Below are 18,136 nucleotides of genomic sequence, written 5' to 3' on the forward strand. Positions count from 1 at the left end.
CCTCTCTCACCTACCTAGTCCGAGCACAGTGGAATCAAGATGAAAGTACACTGCAAAAGAGAGGACGTGCCTCGTCATTGGGTGACTCGTCGTGCAGGTCCTCGTCAATGGCAGCAACTGAGAGCAGGTTGCAATGGAGAGGAGCAAGAGAGCGTTGGCGGCTCAACTGGTGTATCAGCACAGGAGCAGTGCGGGGGTCAAAGGAGTCGGAGGGAGATCGGGAAGTCAGCATGCATTCAACCGTCCCTGGGCGGGTTTGACCTCAAGAAAGTCGGCACAGGCTGGTACTTCAAACTTGAATTGCACGTGCAGACACCGATATCGGGCGGTGCGGCGGACGTAGGCGGCCCATGTATGGTGACCAAGATCTTGTGGTTTAGCGTCCGAATTAGTCAATCTCTAGTAACGACTCATAGTAGTTGTGGTGGAATGGATACTGATGGCACTGACTGTGGCTGCGAGCATTTCTTTGACAATATCAGACATAGGATGGCTCTGGTATCATCTAAAGTTGTGGTGAGAGTAGGGCAGGAACAAGAACATGGGGGAGTTTAATATAAATAAAGAACAAAGGGGAGAGAGAAGGAGAGAGAGAGAGAGAGAAAGAAGACACCTGCATTATGACTGGTTGATGACTTTTAGGATAAGCACATAAGTCTTTACATTGGTTTGTATTTATAATATGTTATATTAGCTGTAATAATCAGAAGTTACTGTAATCTTAACCATTATAATGGCTAGATCATCATGAATCCTAACTGTCCGTATGTTTTCTATCTACGGTTTAATCCTTGCCCCCCTGTCTTTAATCCATCTACTTTATACTTGTTTTTAGTCCTAGCTTTTAGTTCTCAGCAACAAGCATAGGGTAAGTATCATTTTATTACTAGCTACTCTTTAGATAAGCTTGAATTGGTCAGCACAAATGCTCCTTCGCAATACTTCATATTCTCCCTCGTCGATATTTTCATTCTTCTTTGATCCATGGATAACTTATTTCATTTGTAATTTTTTTGTGGATTGGTGGAGATAGTCAGAAGGCAGTCTGTGCACCCTGGTCTATGGAATTTGATATTTCTTCTTTCTTCCTTCGATAGACAATCACATTTTTCTTTCTTTTCTTATATTTTTTCCTCTCCTCTTCTATGTTTGTCTTATGTTTCTTATAATTTCTTCTTATTTTCTTCTTCTTTTCACCCTTTTTTCTTCCAATTTACTTCCTCATTCCGTCTTTGTCTATTATTCTCTTAAATGACTTTGGCTCTTCTTCTTGTTTTCTGCTTCGTTTATTTTATTCCCCATTTTCTCTCTTTCTCTTATTACTTTCTTCCAATTTCTTCTTATTTTCTTCATTTCTGCTTCATTTCTTCTTGACCCCTTTTCTCTCCACGCTCTTCTTATTTTCTTCAAGTTTCTTCCCTTCCCTTTTTTCTCTCTTCCCATCTTTTTTCTTCCTATTTTCTTATTCATTTCTTCATAGCCTTTTTTCTTCCTTACCTTTCTCTTTTATACCTCCCATATTGTTGAAAGAAATCCCAAGATGCTATGGTAAAATGCAGAATATACCTACCTAGACATGATCAGTGTGATGACTAATATGTCACTGGCGTGGTGTCACTGTCCAAGGCTCTCGGTACAGTGCGTAGGCTTGTCGTATGCTGCGGTAGAGGAGCTCCACCTTGAACTCCCAAGACAAAAGGAGTAACCTCCAGCGAGTAATTCAGACAATAAATCAAGGTAGTAGAGAGGGGGAGAGACACAAGAAGAATAAACAAAACACACTTGACAGCTGTAATTCTAGTTAGTTCATATCCCTTTAAACAAGCCCCAAATGGACCCTTTCCTCACAAAACGATAAGAGGGAGCTGGGCGCTCTTCGGTTTCCGCACGCCCTCTCTCATTGGGGGGGTTGACTAATCCCCAACACTTGTTCTTATTTTATTCTTCCCTTATACTCTATTCTTTTTTCTCTATTTGGAATCTCCGTACTGTGCCATTTCGTGTAGTTCGCAGAGCGAATTTGCGCCCGAAAACCGCACCGGACACTCGGTGCGATTATTCTCATTTCACCTCACAAGCATGTCTATTGAACGTCTCTGGCTGAGTCATCTGTTGAGGACCGTGATGGAGGCAAATTAGGGTGTTAATTTTAATGGTCGTTGTGATTTTAATTTGCCTACAATCAAATAAATTTATAAAATGTATAGAAACTTACTCATGTATAGCGTGAGTAAGGTCGTCTCCACAGGGACTGGCCTTTAGGTTTAAGTTCGCTAATTGAGTTATCTTTATTAAAATGTAATAATAATACTAAAGATAATAAGAATTAGAAGAGATAAGTAATAAGAGAGTATAGAGAATATTAGTTTAATAAGAATATGAGAGAAATAAGGAGTTTGTAATTATCTAATTATAGTATACTAAGTAAGTATAAGTATAGAGAAATTAATAAGTAAAGAGGGAGTAAAGAGGGAGTAATAGAAATTAATAAGTACCTATATCAATATAAGAAGGCAGAATAATCCGTAGAATTAGTATATGTATTTATATATATTTATTTATATTAGTTATATTCTTATATATATAGTTTATATAATCGATTTCTATTATTAATAGGTCGATTTAGTCGAAAACAGTTAGATATATATACTATACTCAGTTATAATGTAATTTTTATAAGTTTTCTTTATAAGAAATCAAAGTCAATAGAGTCTTTCGTTGAACGCCCTTTAGGTGTTCGACGAAATACCCGAACGGGGAGAGAGAGTGATATATATATTAGTTTTGTTTTCGTTTCAGTAGAAGAAGAGAGGGGTATTTCTGTCGAACGCCCACAGGGTGTTCGACAGAATGCCCGAAAGAGGGTTGAATATTTTGTTTTTTTATGTTTTATAATGTCGAATAAGGGTAGAACTTAGATAAACGGAGATCAATTCATCGAACACGTAGGGTGTTCGATGAAATGTCCACATGAAATCGCGGTAACTTGTATTTTTTTTATCGAATTGGATTGAATCGAGAACTAAACTAATTCAAATTGAAGTATTAAACTATTGAGTTTCAACAAAGAAGAATTAGGATTACCAGATTCTGCCCTGAAGAAAAGAACAAGGATGGCGGCGCCGGTCGCCGCCGCCTAGCGTCGGTATGCGGGTTCCCCTTCTCTTTTCTCCCGTGCTGGAGTAGAATTCAGCTCGCCCAGATTTTCCTTGAAGCCTCCCGGAGCTTCTCGAATCGCCAGGAGGTTGTCACGACCCTCCTGCCGTTCTCGCCGCCGCCGGACGGGTCCTCCGCCGTTCTCGGATCTCGGTCGAAAGGTGGTTGAAATTAGGGGTCCTCAGACCCTCTAATCGGCTTGGGAGGAAGCCTAAACGCCGTTGGATGGAAAGAGGCAGCTCTGGGGGGTCCTCCTGGGCCGTTGGATCGCCCAGCGACCCCCCACTGGCCGCGAAATGCCTCCGGCCGACGGAGTCGACGGCCAGGGGCCAAATTGGACGGGAATGCCCCTGGCCGTTCGATCGAGCTCGTAAAGGTCCAACGGCTGCGATTAAATTGCAGCCGTGGACCCCCTCTTCCGGTGTGCCCGAGTCCCTGCCCCGTCAGCGGCCCGTCATTGCCCGGTCAGCGCCCGGGTTCTCTTTTGATTCGTCCGTGGATGGGTCCCGCGGCCGAGTCAGCCTAAACAAAAGAAATGAAAGAGTTAAATTTGGCGAGATCGATCTCCACCGTCCAATCTTTCTAAAAAGATTGGACGGCTGAGATCATATCCACCTCTTTAAATAAGCCCGAAATCATACGGGCTTCGGGCCGGATTGGCTCGAAGCTTGGTATCGTTTTCTTCTAATTTTCTTTAAGATCGCGGCCCGTCGGGCCGCGTTCCTGCTTTTACTCTACGGCCCAGCCCGATGCGTTTTAACTTAACTTAAAAAGGATGGGATTTCGCCATCCCATATTGAAAGATTATGAAATATTGCGCTGTATATAACTATTAATGTGATATGCATTATGAATTAATTACGAGATTAGCTCTGTCCAACAACCAGGTGAGGGCCAATGCTGTGCGGTGATACTCTTGTTTATGCATTGGCCTGGCTGCTAACATGGGATTCAATCCTTGGGTTGTTCCATAGCCGGTCCGTAAAATATCCTTTTTTGAAGAGCTGACCATTCATTATATGTATATTTTTAATAATATTTCCCTCTATATTTTCTGCAAATTAAATACAAGCTTCACCCCTGCACTTTCATAAACATATTAAATAGCACATTCAAAATTTAAACAACTCATAAAATGACATTAAAATTTATCATTTTTACCATTTGTCTCATTTAATGCATGACATGCAATATTTCATGAAATAGAGTGAAATACACAGGAAATGGTCCCAAAATACACTTAAAATATGTATAATTACATCACATATTTTAGGTCTATCAGACCGTCAGATCGCGTCTTCGGTCGTGGATAACCCTAAAATTTGAAGGGCTTGAAGAAAAAAATCTTTTGGTTTCTCTCCTTCAATGGCAAACGACGAACAGGAGCCTACCCCCATATTTTTGGGCTTTTCATCTTACCTGTCTAGACCATGAAATCCAACTGACCACAAGAGGAGCATTGGTGGGCTGCACTGCAACTTCATGGTAAGAAAGTCCATGGAATCTCTGAAAACGTATTTCTATCTATCCATCTATCTATCTCTCTCTCTTTCTACTAGGCTCAAACTGGTTGGTGGTGCGTAAATTTCGACGCCAATTCTAAATACTCACACTGGATCAAGTCCAACGTTTCGGCTAGCCCTTAACCAGGAAACCTCACCGCTCAGGATTATAAAATATGCGTTGACTATCATGAGGGAAGAGTTCCTATCCAACCGGCACCATTGATCTAGAACTCAAAGAAAAACTGAACGATTTCAAAGATTCAAGAAATCCAACTGTAAGAAAAAATCTCCAGAAGAAGACCGCGGAGATGGGTCTGCGCGCGCTGCTACAACTCTCAAGCTTCTTGGCCCTCCTATCCGCTTCGAACGCCCAACCAGGCACAGTCCTCTTCAACCATTGAAAGAAGCCGCCCATGGTAGCTTCAATAGAGCCGTTGCAGGGTTCTTCCCTCTGACTGAGAATTCGCCTTCCCGTTGCAGGGTTCATCAGCGTAGACTGCGGTTTGGAAGGGGATGGTAACTACACAGAAACGCCCTTGGGAATCGACTACTCCGGGGACGCCGCATATGTCGATGGCGGTATTAACATCGAAGTACCCCTTCGCGCCGGCATCGACATTCTTGCCCGCAGGTCTGGCTTAGGAGTAACCTTCCCCGGCGTTAAGTTTGCGGGTGTTCTAACGATATGATATTATTATCGCAGATACATGACTATGCGGAGCTTTCCCGATGGAACAAGAAACTGCTACTCTTTAGGGCCGACGATCGCCAGAGGAAAGTATTTGGTAAGGGCCGTCTTCTTATACGGCAATTACGACGATAAGAATCAACCGCCTCAGTTCGACATCTACCTCGGCGTGAATCTCTGGCAGACGGTGAAGACTATTTCCGATGATACAGTTTCCGCAGAGATTATTGCCATTTCTCCGTCAGAGCAGATGCAGGTTTGCCTGGTGAACACCGGCTCCGGAACGCCGTTTGTATCTGTGTTGGAGGTCAGACCTGTTCTACAGACCATGTATCCCCAAGTCAACGGAACCCATTCTTTCGTTCTTCTCAACAAGCGTCCAAACTTTGGCGCCACGGAAACACTACGGTACTTACTTTTTTCATTCTTTGTCGTGACTCTTCTCGCTCTCTCTCTCTCTCTCTCTCTCTCTCTCTCTTCTCTCTCTCTCTCTCTCTCTCTCTCTCTCTCTCTCTCTCTCTCTCTCTCTCCCTCTCTCTCTCTCTCTCTCTCTCTCTCTCTCTCTCCCTCTCTCCCTCTCTCCCTCTCTCTCTCTCTCTCTCTCTCTCTCTCTCTCTCTCTCAACTTATCCATTAAAATATTTCATCTATCGGTCGGCCCACTCAATTATTGCTCTACCTATCAATCGGTTGGTAGATCAATCAACCTATCTCTCTTATCCTTTCTCTTTTTTACCTATCTATCTTATCTATGTATCTATCTATTTTGGGATTTACGCATCAATCCATCTTTTATCTTTTTATTCATTCAGTAATTCATCAATCTATACATCTTTCAATCTTTTCCGATTAATATATTCCATAATGTTCTCTTTCTATGGTTTTGTAACGGAAGCACGGCAAATGATATGAACAGGTATCCTGTGGATCCTTATGATCGTTTCTGGTTCGGAACTTACATGAGAACGGGGTGGACGACAGTGAAAGAGGTCGGAAATATTTCCCGCTTTGATGACGACATCTTGCAAGTGCCGCCAGAGGTTTTGAGCACGGCTGTCGTCGCGGAGAACTTGTCCTACAATAACTCGATCAACCCCGGCGACAACGTCTACTTGTTCATGTCCTTTACCGAGCTTCAGCGTCTCAGCTCAAAGGACGTGCGAGAATTCAACGTCTACCACGACGGCAAACTTTGGTATGACCACTACAGGCCGGCGTACATGACAGCGGGCAACATTCATACCAGTCAAGTGGGAAGAGAGACAAGGTTTTTCTTAACGCTCGAGGCGACTGCGAACTCTACGCTGCCTCCCATGATTAATGCACTCGAAGTTTACGGTCTGAGACAGATGACCTCGTCGCCCACCGACGCCGAGGACGGTGAGAAGGCATTAATTTTTCTTTGCTTGCTGTAAAAACTGCACACTCTTGGTATAAAGAAAAACGAGCAAAGCGAAAGAGAAGGAGAGGGCATAGAATATCTTTATCTCGTCAGAGAGAAGACATACATTTTCGTCTCTAATCGCAAAAGCTGAATACTCAGAGTTAGAACGGTTTAGAAGGAAGAGACAAGAACAAAACGAGAGAGACAACACCCAAAATAGGTTACTTGGGGATTGTCTACTAAGCAATGAGATGTTGGATGAAATGCCTATCTATAGAGGTTTAATTCATTAACTAATGTTTCGTAGGTGTAGCTTTATTCTTGTGCAAAAATCATCCCCGTTGGGTTCATTCAGTGCGATTCGTCGTGCACCGTTATTTCACCAGATGTTTGTTTTACTTGAATGGGTTATTCGGATTTTCTCGTTGCTTGACTATTTATGCCGATACTTACTGTGGATTCAGCTTATGACCGTTTAGGAGGTACAACTCACTTTTAAGAGTCTGAACTCAACATAAAGCATCACTTAGTTCCATACTCGTCGGGAGCCACTTCCAAAAAAAGCTGCCGACCCATTAGTTTTATTACGTGTTCTTCATGTCCTTGCCGGGGCTAATTTCGTATGTTATGGAAACAGTTGACACGATCTCAAAGATCAAGGGCTTGTACAAGGTGGTGAGGAACTGGCAAGGCGATCCCTGCGTTCCACAGAACTTCTCCTGGATTGGGGTGGGTTGCACGACCTCCCTCAAGGAGAACTCTCGAATACTGTCTCTGTGAGTTGCTTCTTCTCTGCAGAAGGGAATCCGTCTCATTTTGTCAGAAAGGAATCAACATTAAAAAGTAGTTTCAGAGTTAAAGGTTCCGAAGAAAACACGCAAAAGATTGCACTGATTTCGGCGAGTTTTATTTGCAGAAATCTATCTCGCAGTGGGCTGGTGGGACGAATCTCTCCTCTTCTAGCGAAACTGGACTTTCTAACTTCGTTGTAAGGGTTATCCTGGCCTTAGAACTCCACCATTATGATATGAGCAGCTCGTCGTTCGCGATGTGGCTGACTTTTTGCAGGACTGATTTTTTAAAAAACTTTCACTGTATTACTGAGTCAGGGACCTGTCAGAAAATAATTTGACCGGTGGGATTCCTGCGGAGATCGCAAATTTGACGAGGCTTCAAGTCCTGTACGCAATAGTAAACCTTAAATCTCCAAATATGTTTCATAACCACAACGTTATGTTGAGTTTCTTCCGTTCATACAGAAACCTGAAGAACAACCAACTGACTGGAGCCATTCCCCAACTTCTTTACCAGAAATCGCAGGACGGAACTCTATTACTGAGGTTGACCCGCAACTAAATTATATTTTTGGTGTTACCACTACGCTAATGCAGTAAGCCATTGCCTCGCATTATTGATGAACAACAGAGCTGACACCTCATCTGCGAAATTTAGTGATACCTATCATCTTTCTTACTTCCAATTCGATCCGAGTCGGGAGTTGATTGATAGTGTGGTGGAACAGTTGAAAAATAAACTCCAAGTTGAATCGTGAAAATATAGACACAATTCCACGTTGAAAGATAGGCATAATTAGACGTAGAGGACAGACTAAGTTATGTGTGGAATGAAACTTCTTTTCAAGGAACTTCCCACATACGAATTGAGAAGGCTTTGAGTTATATGGATCATAAATGGGAATGAATGTAAATGTGTATTTTTTAAGCCGGGTATCATCCTTTTTACATTTCACACCGAAGGTACGAGCATTGGTGCTGTGAGGGACATCGGTCGTGAAGCAAGATATGTTTCTCTGATTTTTAAAATATTGGAATGGGATTTAAAGTAACAATGTGAAATGATGAATAAAAGTACTAGCTATTTTCTATTCTAATGTTTCGTCTGTTAATGCGAATTAGCCTACTCGACAAGTTCTTTCATGAATCATACAGTATAGATGGGAACACGGATATCTGCAACAAACCGGACTCGTGTGCAACACCTGAAAGTCACAAAAGAAAGAACAACATCCCCGTCATCGCTGGATCTTTGGCCGCGGCTGTAACCATTGCAGGAGTCGTTTTAATGGTGTGCTTGATGAAAGGCAGAGGACGAAAAACAGAAACTTGCGCGCCGGAGAGTACGAACTTATCTAATGATGATCCCTAGGTTTACGTTTCGGTTTTATATGTTTTCTTTTTTCAGTTGCGGATTCAACAGGGAACGTTGGTTTACGAGTTGCTGAGAAACAACAAGGTTTGGATTCACAGCGAGAGAAATTTGCATTTCAAGAGATTGTGAAGATCACACGGAACTTTGAGCGGTCGATTGGCAGAGGAGGGTTTGGTATTGTGTACTACGGATCTTTGGATGACGGAACTCAAGTAGCTGTAAAGATGATCAAAAGTTCATCGCGAGCAGCAAAAGAGTTTGTGGCAGAGGTAAATAATATTGCGCTAGAAACGATTAAATAGAAGTTTTCTTTTCAATTATAATACGTCATCAGGAAATCATCATTTTCAGGCCAGCATCTTGATGCGGGTGCATCATAAGAGTTTGGTTTCGTTGCTCGGCTATTGTCCCGAGAATAACAACCTTGCGGTTGTTTATGAGTATATGGGGAATGGATCGCTGGCTCGGCTTTTAACCGGTATTCGAAAACCGTTTTCGCTCAACTTACTGTGTCAACCATCCTTTCTTCTGTTTTCCTATTTAACTTTGTTTTATGCAAATTATTTTCTGTGCTCGGATGAAAGACAATGGAGAGGATAGCACCAGATTAAATTGGAACATCCGACTGAAAATTGCTCTTGAGGTGGCTCTGGGTATGCATCTTCCAAATTCAAAGAGATTAGCCGAATTATTTTCTTGATTTAAAGCTACTGCGGAGCAAACCGAACTAACGGGTGACTGTTTTCTAGGACTCGAGTATTTGCATCACTTCTGTAAGCCATGTGTGGTGCACAGAGATGTAAAACCAGGAAACATTCTATTAGATGAAAATCTTCAAGCCAAACTAGGGGACTTCGGTTTATCAAAGATATTTTCTTCGGACGATGACACTCACATATCAACTGCGGTTGCAGGCACGCCAGGGTATCTTGACCCGGAGTAAGAGAATCTATCAACCGAGTTTGCAAAAAAAAAAAAAGACTCATTTGAGGCAACGAAAGTCTGAGCTTATGAGATCTGTCCTTCGTGCAGATACTTTCAGACTTACAGGTTGACTGAGAAGAGCGATGTCTACAGCTTCGGCGTTGTCCTATGGGAGATTATATCTGGGCAGCCTCCAATCAGTCGGGAACCGGAAGGTGGTCAGGTTTTGCCATTACTGCTGTCCAAAGCTGAAAGAGGAGACATAAACGGCATAGCTGACGAAAGGCTGAGGGGCAACTACGATGAAAACTCCCTGTGGAAGACGGTGGAAATTGCTACGGCTTGTGTATCTCCTGAGTCTACAAGTCGACCGAGTATGAGCGAAGTAGTCAAGCGGTTGAAGGAATGCTACGAATCGGTCCCTTCACATGAGATATCATTTTTGAGTACTCAAATGCCAAATTCAAATGATGTAGTCTATAGTTATATGGATAGTGTCAGCATCCTATCAGCTAGATAGAGAAACACGTCGTTAAATTTGATGTAAAAAGAAACGCCCGGTACTTTGCATGGTCATGAATGGGTCGTTGACATGGATCAGATTCTTTCACTTTCTTAAAATACCTTGTTTTATTTAATTATTTGTTTCCGATAAGTGCGTTTCATTCTGCGAAATTAAAATTTTTAAGTTATTCGTTCTGTGAATCAAATGATGGATGATAATTTGAAATGTTCTTGTCACTCTCTGAACGAGCTAAGGATAGCATGGCAAGACTTACATCCTTTAGTCAGGCAACTCTTGGAACCCCACGAATGGTAGACACTAAGCTGAGTTTCGTAACAACTGTTCATGACGGGATAGGATGCAAATTGGGCCATTGATGGAGGCAAATTGGGCCATTGATGGAGGCAAATTGTGTGCTAATTTTTAATATTATTGTAATTTTAAGTTGCCTAAAATTAAATAAATTTAATAATAGATATGAAACTTACTCAGATGTATAGTTAGAGTACGGTCGTCTCCACAGGGACTGGCCTTTAAAGGTATATTTAATAATTGAGTTTTAGTTAAGAAGAGGTAATAGTAATAATAAGTACAGTAACTAGTTCGTAAGTTAGAAAATATTAAGTAGACAAAAGAATTGGATGTGAAGGAGAGAATACCAGATATTGTATGCACTTTTTTTTATAGATACTAGAATTAATAAAGAAGTAAAATATTAGATATTATAGGTAATGATGATAATAATATAGGTAGTGAAGAACTAGATAATACCAATAAGATAGATATATTAGTATGATACTATTGATAAAAGATAGGAGGATATTTATTTAACTAATATGAAATTATATTTTTGAAAGCTAATATATTTATAAGAACAATAGATTTAAACACTTAATTACTTAGGATATAGATTTGTAAATAGATATCTACTGATATATTGATATGTTAAGATCAAAATAGAAGGAAAGGTAGTGATAATAGATTTTATGTTGTTTTTATATTGGTTTAATTAAGTAGATAGAGATAGTGGTTAATAGAGACTAAAGATGTTGCTGAAGGTATTAGGGAATATATATATTTATAAAGTTGCCTATAGTAGTAGAATAAGATTAATCTAGCTATAATATTTATTATAGAATTAATATATAGAGACACTTTTCTACGAGTTTTTTTATAAATTGAAACAATAGGAACTTAAATAAGTCGGTTGATATATTCAAAAGCACAGAAGGTGTTTGTAAAAATGCCTCACAGAAGTTGCGGTGAAGAAAACATGATGAACTTTGATCTAAGGATACAGTTGTACTAAAATCACAACGTAATATTGGAAAATCATGCCTAATATCTACCTGTGGTTAGAAAACCTCATAGGAACTACCCTGATTCGAGGAGCAAGACTGGCAGCGCCGGTCGCCGCCACCTAGCTTTGGTGTGCTGTTTCCATCGCTCTTTTCCTCTGCCCTGGCGTGCTCTAGGGTGAATCTGAAGCTCTATGGGCGGCTTCCTAAGCTGGTCAAGGCTTGCCAAAACTATCACCTTCTCTGATTTGGCCTGACAAGGCCGAGAAGGGTCCTTCGCCGTCTCTCTGGATCTCAGTCGGAAGATGAGGAATACGGGCCTTGGGGCCCCTTAAATGGCAGGGGAGGGACCTCCCAGGCTGGTCTATGATCTCAACACACACACCCCCCCCCCCAAATCTGATGACGACGTCGAGGGCTGGGGGGCGAAGGTGAATGATATTGCCCATGGCCGTCCGATCCTCTTCATCAGGGATCTAACGATTGCATTTAAATCACAGCTGTGGACTCTTATCTATACGGTCCACCCTCATCCATGTCAGCGTGCCCCGTTAGCCACCTCGTCCGCCGAAAAGGTATGGTGATCCTCGTCACTGTTTGCAGTCAATAGGAAGCCTGAAAGAAACAAAACAAGTTTTATACGACGAAGCATATCTCACCGTCCAATCTTCTTTACGAAAATCAAATGAATGAGAACATACCATCTACTTCAAATAGCCCGAAATGACATGGGATTCAGGCTAGGTACATAGTAGGGATCGGCAAATGTCATCCGTCACGTCACACGTCACCGTGATGGACTCGTGATGGATGACGTGACGGCGGTGACGAACCAGATGAGCCGTGATGGTGAAGGTGACGGTGACGTATTGCCCGTGATGGTGACGTGACGGTGACGGGATACCCCAGACGCGTGACATGATGACAGGTCCGTCACGGATGACACCCGTGATGGATTAACATAAAAAAATAAATATTATACATAATAACATAGTAAAATATAAAATATTATGCTTTGACTATGTTTATTAACATAATAAAAATAATTATTATTATTTCCGTCACTAGTGACGGTGACGCCATCATTGTGACGGTGATGCCGTCACCGTGACGGTGATGTGACAAAACGAGGACGTGAGGACGAGTGACGGGTACGTGACAGTTTTTTTGAAAATCCTCAGACAAGTGACGTGACGGTGATGTGACGAACATTTTGTCATGTCACCGTTCATCACAACCCATCATCCATCCCGTCACGTCCCTGACGTGCCGTCCCCTAGGTACGCTAGAAGCCCAGTCACACTTCGTCTAATTTTTCTATGTATTGGGCCCTATTGTGTCGCAAATCTTTTGTTCCTTCTTGGCCTAGCCCGATGTCAAAATATTTAAAAGATGAAACTCTATAACATCTCAATCGATATAGTATATTGACTTCCTCTATTGTATATGTGGACTTCTCCTTCGCCTTTGTGGGCCTGTTGGGCCTCTTGGGGCATATTTATGTACATTGTAAGCAGCCAGCTGTTGGGATGCTGTTGTGGTGGTCCTTGCTGACTGCTGGACGGCTTGAGCGTTGAGCGCTCGCTGGCTGGAGGGTGGTTTGAGTGCAGCCGGCTCTACCCATTGGCCACTAACCCAATCGTTTTAGGGTTAATATCACGGTTCAGCCCAAACTTTTCCAAAAAACGAGTTATAGCCCTAACTTTTTTTTCGTCGTGGCACAGCCCGAACTCCCTATTTGGTCCGCCGCCGTAGCCCGGCTGTGATGTGGAATCGATATGGCTGCCAGGTGGGTTTCCGGCGGAGTCCACCTAGGCGGAATCCACCTGGCAGCCACGTGGATTCCACGTCATAACGGGATTTGAAGAAAGTCAGAAATAAGTTATCGATTAGTCCGTCCAAGTAGAATCACCCGGGAGAGAGATCAGAAAGGTGGAGAATGAGAAGGAGACGGTGGAGAAGGAGAAAGAAAGGGCGTGAGAGAGAAGGGGCTTCCGCGCTGATCAACGCCTTCGGCCACAATGGCGACCACGCCGCCGCCCTCGCCCTCCTCGATCGGATGATGCGGCGGCCCGACTCTATTGCGCCGACGGCCTCACCTACAACACCGTCATCAACGCATGCGCCCGGGCCACGGAGGTGCCCTGGGACACTCTAATTGGGCTCTTTGGGCAGATGCGGCATGATCTCGTCACCCGCAACACTCTGTTGGCGGCCTGCGACAGCCGGGGCCTCGGCGACGAGGCCGACATGGTCTTCCACACCATGAACGCAGCTGGGGTCCTCCCCGACGTCGTCACCCACGCCTGCCTCGTCGAAACCTTCGGCAAGCTCCGCCGTCTCTCCAGAGTGAGTGACCTGCTCAGAGAGATGGAGGAGGAAGGCAATGCCCCTGAGCCCGCCTGCTACAATGTCCTCATGGAAGCCCACGCCCGCGCCGGGCTTTCATGAGGACAATTTCTTCACGGGGAGGAAGGAGAACGTGATGCACCACTTTGGTAATCCTCGATTTGAGCTCATCCGGCACGATGTGGTCGAGCCGCTGCTGCTCGAGGTCGACCAGATCTACCATCTCGCTTGCCCTGCCTCCCCCGTCCACTACAAATTCAACCCCGTCAAGACCATCATATCCTTTTTCCGTTTCAATTCTCGGTTTTTTCTGCCTCTTTGTTCATGAGTTTATCTTATCCCGATGTCCTCCGACGCTCTCTGATGCAGGTTGTGTTGAATTTTGCGGGATTTCAACTTGCAACCTTGGTTCTGATAGCATGTCTAACGCCTGTTTATTCATGAAATTATGATTCAAGTGTGGTAGCTTATTGCTTGTTGTTGTCAGTTTAAGCTAAAAATGATAGGTAAGTTTCTGATTTTTTTTTTAAATCGTTTAAACTGTCTCACTTTGATCTGATGATGTCTTTGTCATGATAGGTGGGATAGTGTGAACCAGTTGTTGGAAGAAATGAAAACAAACAAGTTCTCCAATGCACCCTACATTCTTTCAATTATTCAGTTGCTAAGAGCAGACTGAGGGCTGGTGAGCAGGATCAGGCCTGCAAACCAGAAAGGGAGAGCTCACAGGAAATCTCCATAAACTCTATCAACGTTCATCTTTGTCTGATCTCTCTTTATTGGCTACATTCTCTTTTATGATTTGTGGAGGAACCTATTATCAATGTTGATTGATTTTTACTGCAATATTTCAAATTCTGTTGAATAGATGTTCGCTCTGGTTTTATACGAGTATCCTCAGATCAATATCAGTTTGAGGAAGTTAACATTATAGAGTTTGTGTTAACATTATATAGGTATATCTTGGTCCTCTAATTAGCAGATCAGTGGGCCTGAAGGGCTACGGAAAGTGTTTTAGTTGAAGTGGACTCTGATATGAACCTAGGTGTTCTATTCGGGAGAGAGAGAGGAAGAAGAGAAAAATGGCTCAATGGATTTGGGAAGAGGAATATGCAGTTGGATGGACATTGTCGGTGAACATATAAGGTGGAATATGCATAAAACGGTAAGACTAAATGCCCTATAGATCGTCGAAGTGATGCAGCAAAAAAGAACGAGCTGCCTAATAAGAAGATTAGTAGGGACACAGAGCACCTTCCTTGGATGAACAAGACCAATGGGGGAGATAATAAGGCAGCCCTTGACGACGGCAATGAACCCTACCTCGTGGAACTCCCGTAGCCAAGAAGAAACTGGCAACGATTCCACTGCAGAAGGCGTTGATCAGCGCGGAAGCCCCTTCTCTCTCACGCCCTTTCTTTCTCCTTCTCCACCGTCTCCTTCTCATTCTCCACCTTTCTGATCTCTCTCCCGGGTGATTCTACTTGGACGGACTAATCGATAACTTATTTCTGACTTTCTTCAAATCCCGTTATGACGTGGAATCCACGTGGCTGCCAGGTGGATTCCACCTAGGTGGACTCCGCCGGAAACCCACCTGGCAGCCACATCGATTCCACATCACAGCCGGGCTACGGCGGCGGACCAAATAGGGAGTTCGGGCTGTGCCACGGCGAAAAAAAAGTTAGGGCTATAACTCGTTTTTTGGAAAATTTTGGGCTGAACCGTGATATTAACCCATCGTTTTATCATTATATTTATTCCATTTATATACTTTGTTCCTTTATCTCTCCCTCCTTCTATTTCCTTCTTCAACTTTGACTTCTTCCCAAAAAAAATATGTAAAAACATACCAGATGAAGCATTAATCTCATAATAATCCCTGAAACAATTTTACTTAGAAATTCTTGGTCTTGTAAATTATGTAAAAATTACATTAAAATTATATTTTTTATCATTTGCTCTATTAGTGCATTAGATGCAAAGTCTTGTAAATTTGAAGATAATACAAGAAATGATCTTCAAATGACCTTAAAATATGTATGATTGCATGCCATATTTGGTCTATCAGCTATCCTCATGCACTCTTTAAGAATTGTGATGCATCATGATTGCTTTTTTTCAAGACTTTATGATAAAACTTCCTAATATTGCTTTCAATTTGACACAGTTTTAAGCAAGGCACATTGCAAAAATTTTCCTCATATATTAAGTGTGACATGTGGTCAGTGCCATAATCTTTCCCTATTCATGTACTATATTAGAGACTATCTCGTGGTAAAGTTGCTATTTGACATCAGTGGTGACTTCCATTAAAAATAAAAAGATTATAATATAAAGGAATACAATGAAAGGGAAACTTCGAGAAATGGTTTCCACTCCCCCTTTAGGCAATAAATCAAACGCCTAGGTATAGTTATTGTTGAGAATATATTAGTTTTCTCAGCAGTATCTAGTAATTGTTGGCATTTTTCGATGTCATTGATAAAATAAACATTATCAACTCAGACCATCAACTCTACTTGAGTCCATATGATGCTTGATGAAGTAAAATTTCTACAGAATTCTCTCCCTAAGCAACATACCTTGGCTGTCTCCATACATCAAAACATTCACGTTGGACACACCATAAACACCTATATTGCGGGATCAGGTGGATGAATACATTAGATATGTTGAGTGATAAGCAGTGTTTTATGTCTTAATTTACATTTAAAATTAAACCAAAATATTTATAAATATTTTCCACTCATTACCCTATGATTAATATGTGGGTATGTAATATAGGACCATTCAGTCAAGTACGTCCCCACTCGTCACAAGCCACTTTGCGGAGCCCGTGTCGATGTGAAGAACTCACATTTCTGCTACCAGTTTTGAGAAGCTGCATTTGCGTTGTCTTAGTATGTGTCATGTCCATTTATGGTTGTAAGATGGACCATTCTTCATGTATTGGCCATGCCCTAGTGTCGTTTAGTTCAATTTTTATCATTTCTTTGCTGTCGGGAGGTCCACTCCTGCGTGTGTACGGGCCTCCCTTGTGCGTGTTTGGTTTGTTTTTAGTAATTCAGTTTGTACCTTTAGGTGGGGAGTCCATGTTTGACTTCTTCCCCACTAAATAACCCTTATGGGGGGAAGCCCAATAAGCTTCCCCCTTAAGAGGGGCCCACTAAGGCACCCATAACTGCCGCCCTCTACTATAAGAAGAGAGGAAAGAGCGAACGTGGGAAGAGGCCTTGTGTTTGAACCAGTAATCAGTTGTGTTTCCTGAAAGAATAATTCTTTTTTTTAGGAATCCTTTTCTAGGGTTCCTGGTCTTTGTTTTCTGCAATCCTCTGTTGGAGCAAAAGAGTGCCTGATGTTGGTTTTCCTTCTCGGACTTTTACGCTCTTGGAAATCCCTCTACCCCATCAACAAGTTCAATCTCTACCTGAATACTTGCAGACACTAGCTTCAATACGGGGCCCCACACGAGTCAGGGAAGCGCCCGGGTTGATCCATGCAAGCACAATTCGTGTGACGCCGTTCGTGTTGATCCGATCGGATGTTCCCTGCGGCGCATGATCGGGTCCAGGTAGCCGATTGACCTAGACAATGCCCAGCTCTCCTGATGCAGGACGATTAGGACTGACACGTGTAGGATAGGCTTAATCAACTAGGGATGAATAAAATATACGACAAATCAACACGATTGATTTTTAACTTTAAAATCTGGTGAAAATGTTGATGGTGCAGCCCCTTTCTTCAGTCGAGGGTAGGAGGATTGTCTTGCAACCACTGCGGTGAAAACAAAGCTCCAAATCCAATATCTTTAATGGTCGATCATGAGAAGATTTAAACCTTTTCAACTAAGTCCAACGGCGGTGGAAAAATAGATGAGAAACACTGGATGAGAAACACTAACACCAAAGGGGGAAGAGTGTAGCTTAGGTACAAGAGTAGTGCGACGAGGCAATGCAGGAAATTCTCAAGGTGTTGTTTGCGGGGGCGAGTAACGTGCGCTTAGATAGGGTGTCAGGGATCCAATTGAAGCACATGGCACTCGTGCGCAGAGGCAGGCGCATGCAGTTGTGTGTGTGGCAGCCACTTGCGGCCATTCGCGCTACAGGCGCGTGCAGCCGTGCGCGCAACGGGCGTGTGCAGCCATGCGGGCGACCAT

The 18,136-nt window shown here is 42.7% G+C and overlaps 1 protein-coding gene and 1 long non-coding RNA gene across 2 annotated transcripts; one reads left to right on the forward strand and one right to left on the reverse strand.

Annotated features, from left to right (window-relative positions):
- Positions 1-1,741: 1,741 nt before the first annotated feature.
- On the reverse strand, positions 1,742-3,557 carry LOC144700602 (uncharacterized). Its single transcript, XR_013580797.1, has 2 exons — positions 3,085-3,557; positions 1,742-2,109 (listed from the first exon to the last, which is right to left on the reverse strand). It is a non-coding gene; the product is annotated as an uncharacterized LOC144700602 (long non-coding RNA).
- Positions 3,558-4,733: 1,176 nt separating this feature from the next.
- LOC144700601 (LRR receptor-like serine/threonine-protein kinase IOS1) lies at positions 4,734-10,446 on the forward strand. The gene is made up of 14 exons (XM_078572042.1): positions 4,734-5,039; positions 5,142-5,292; positions 5,365-5,757; positions 6,265-6,728; positions 7,370-7,508; positions 7,649-7,720; positions 7,842-7,913; positions 7,992-8,072; positions 8,682-8,869; positions 8,935-9,170; positions 9,253-9,379; positions 9,486-9,554; positions 9,651-9,840; positions 9,934-10,446. The coding sequence occupies exons 1-14, from the start codon at positions 4,970-4,972 to the stop codon at positions 10,343-10,345; spliced, it is 2,664 nt and encodes an 887-aa protein (XP_078428168.1). The 5' UTR covers positions 4,734-4,969; the 3' UTR covers positions 10,346-10,446.
- The last annotated feature ends 7,690 nt before the right edge of the window (positions 10,447-18,136 follow it).

This window comes from Wolffia australiana, chromosome 3 (assembly GCF_029677425.1).
Source record: "Wolffia australiana isolate 7733 chromosome 3, ASM2967742v1".
NCBI lineage: Eukaryota > Viridiplantae > Streptophyta > Magnoliopsida > Alismatales > Araceae > Wolffia > Wolffia australiana.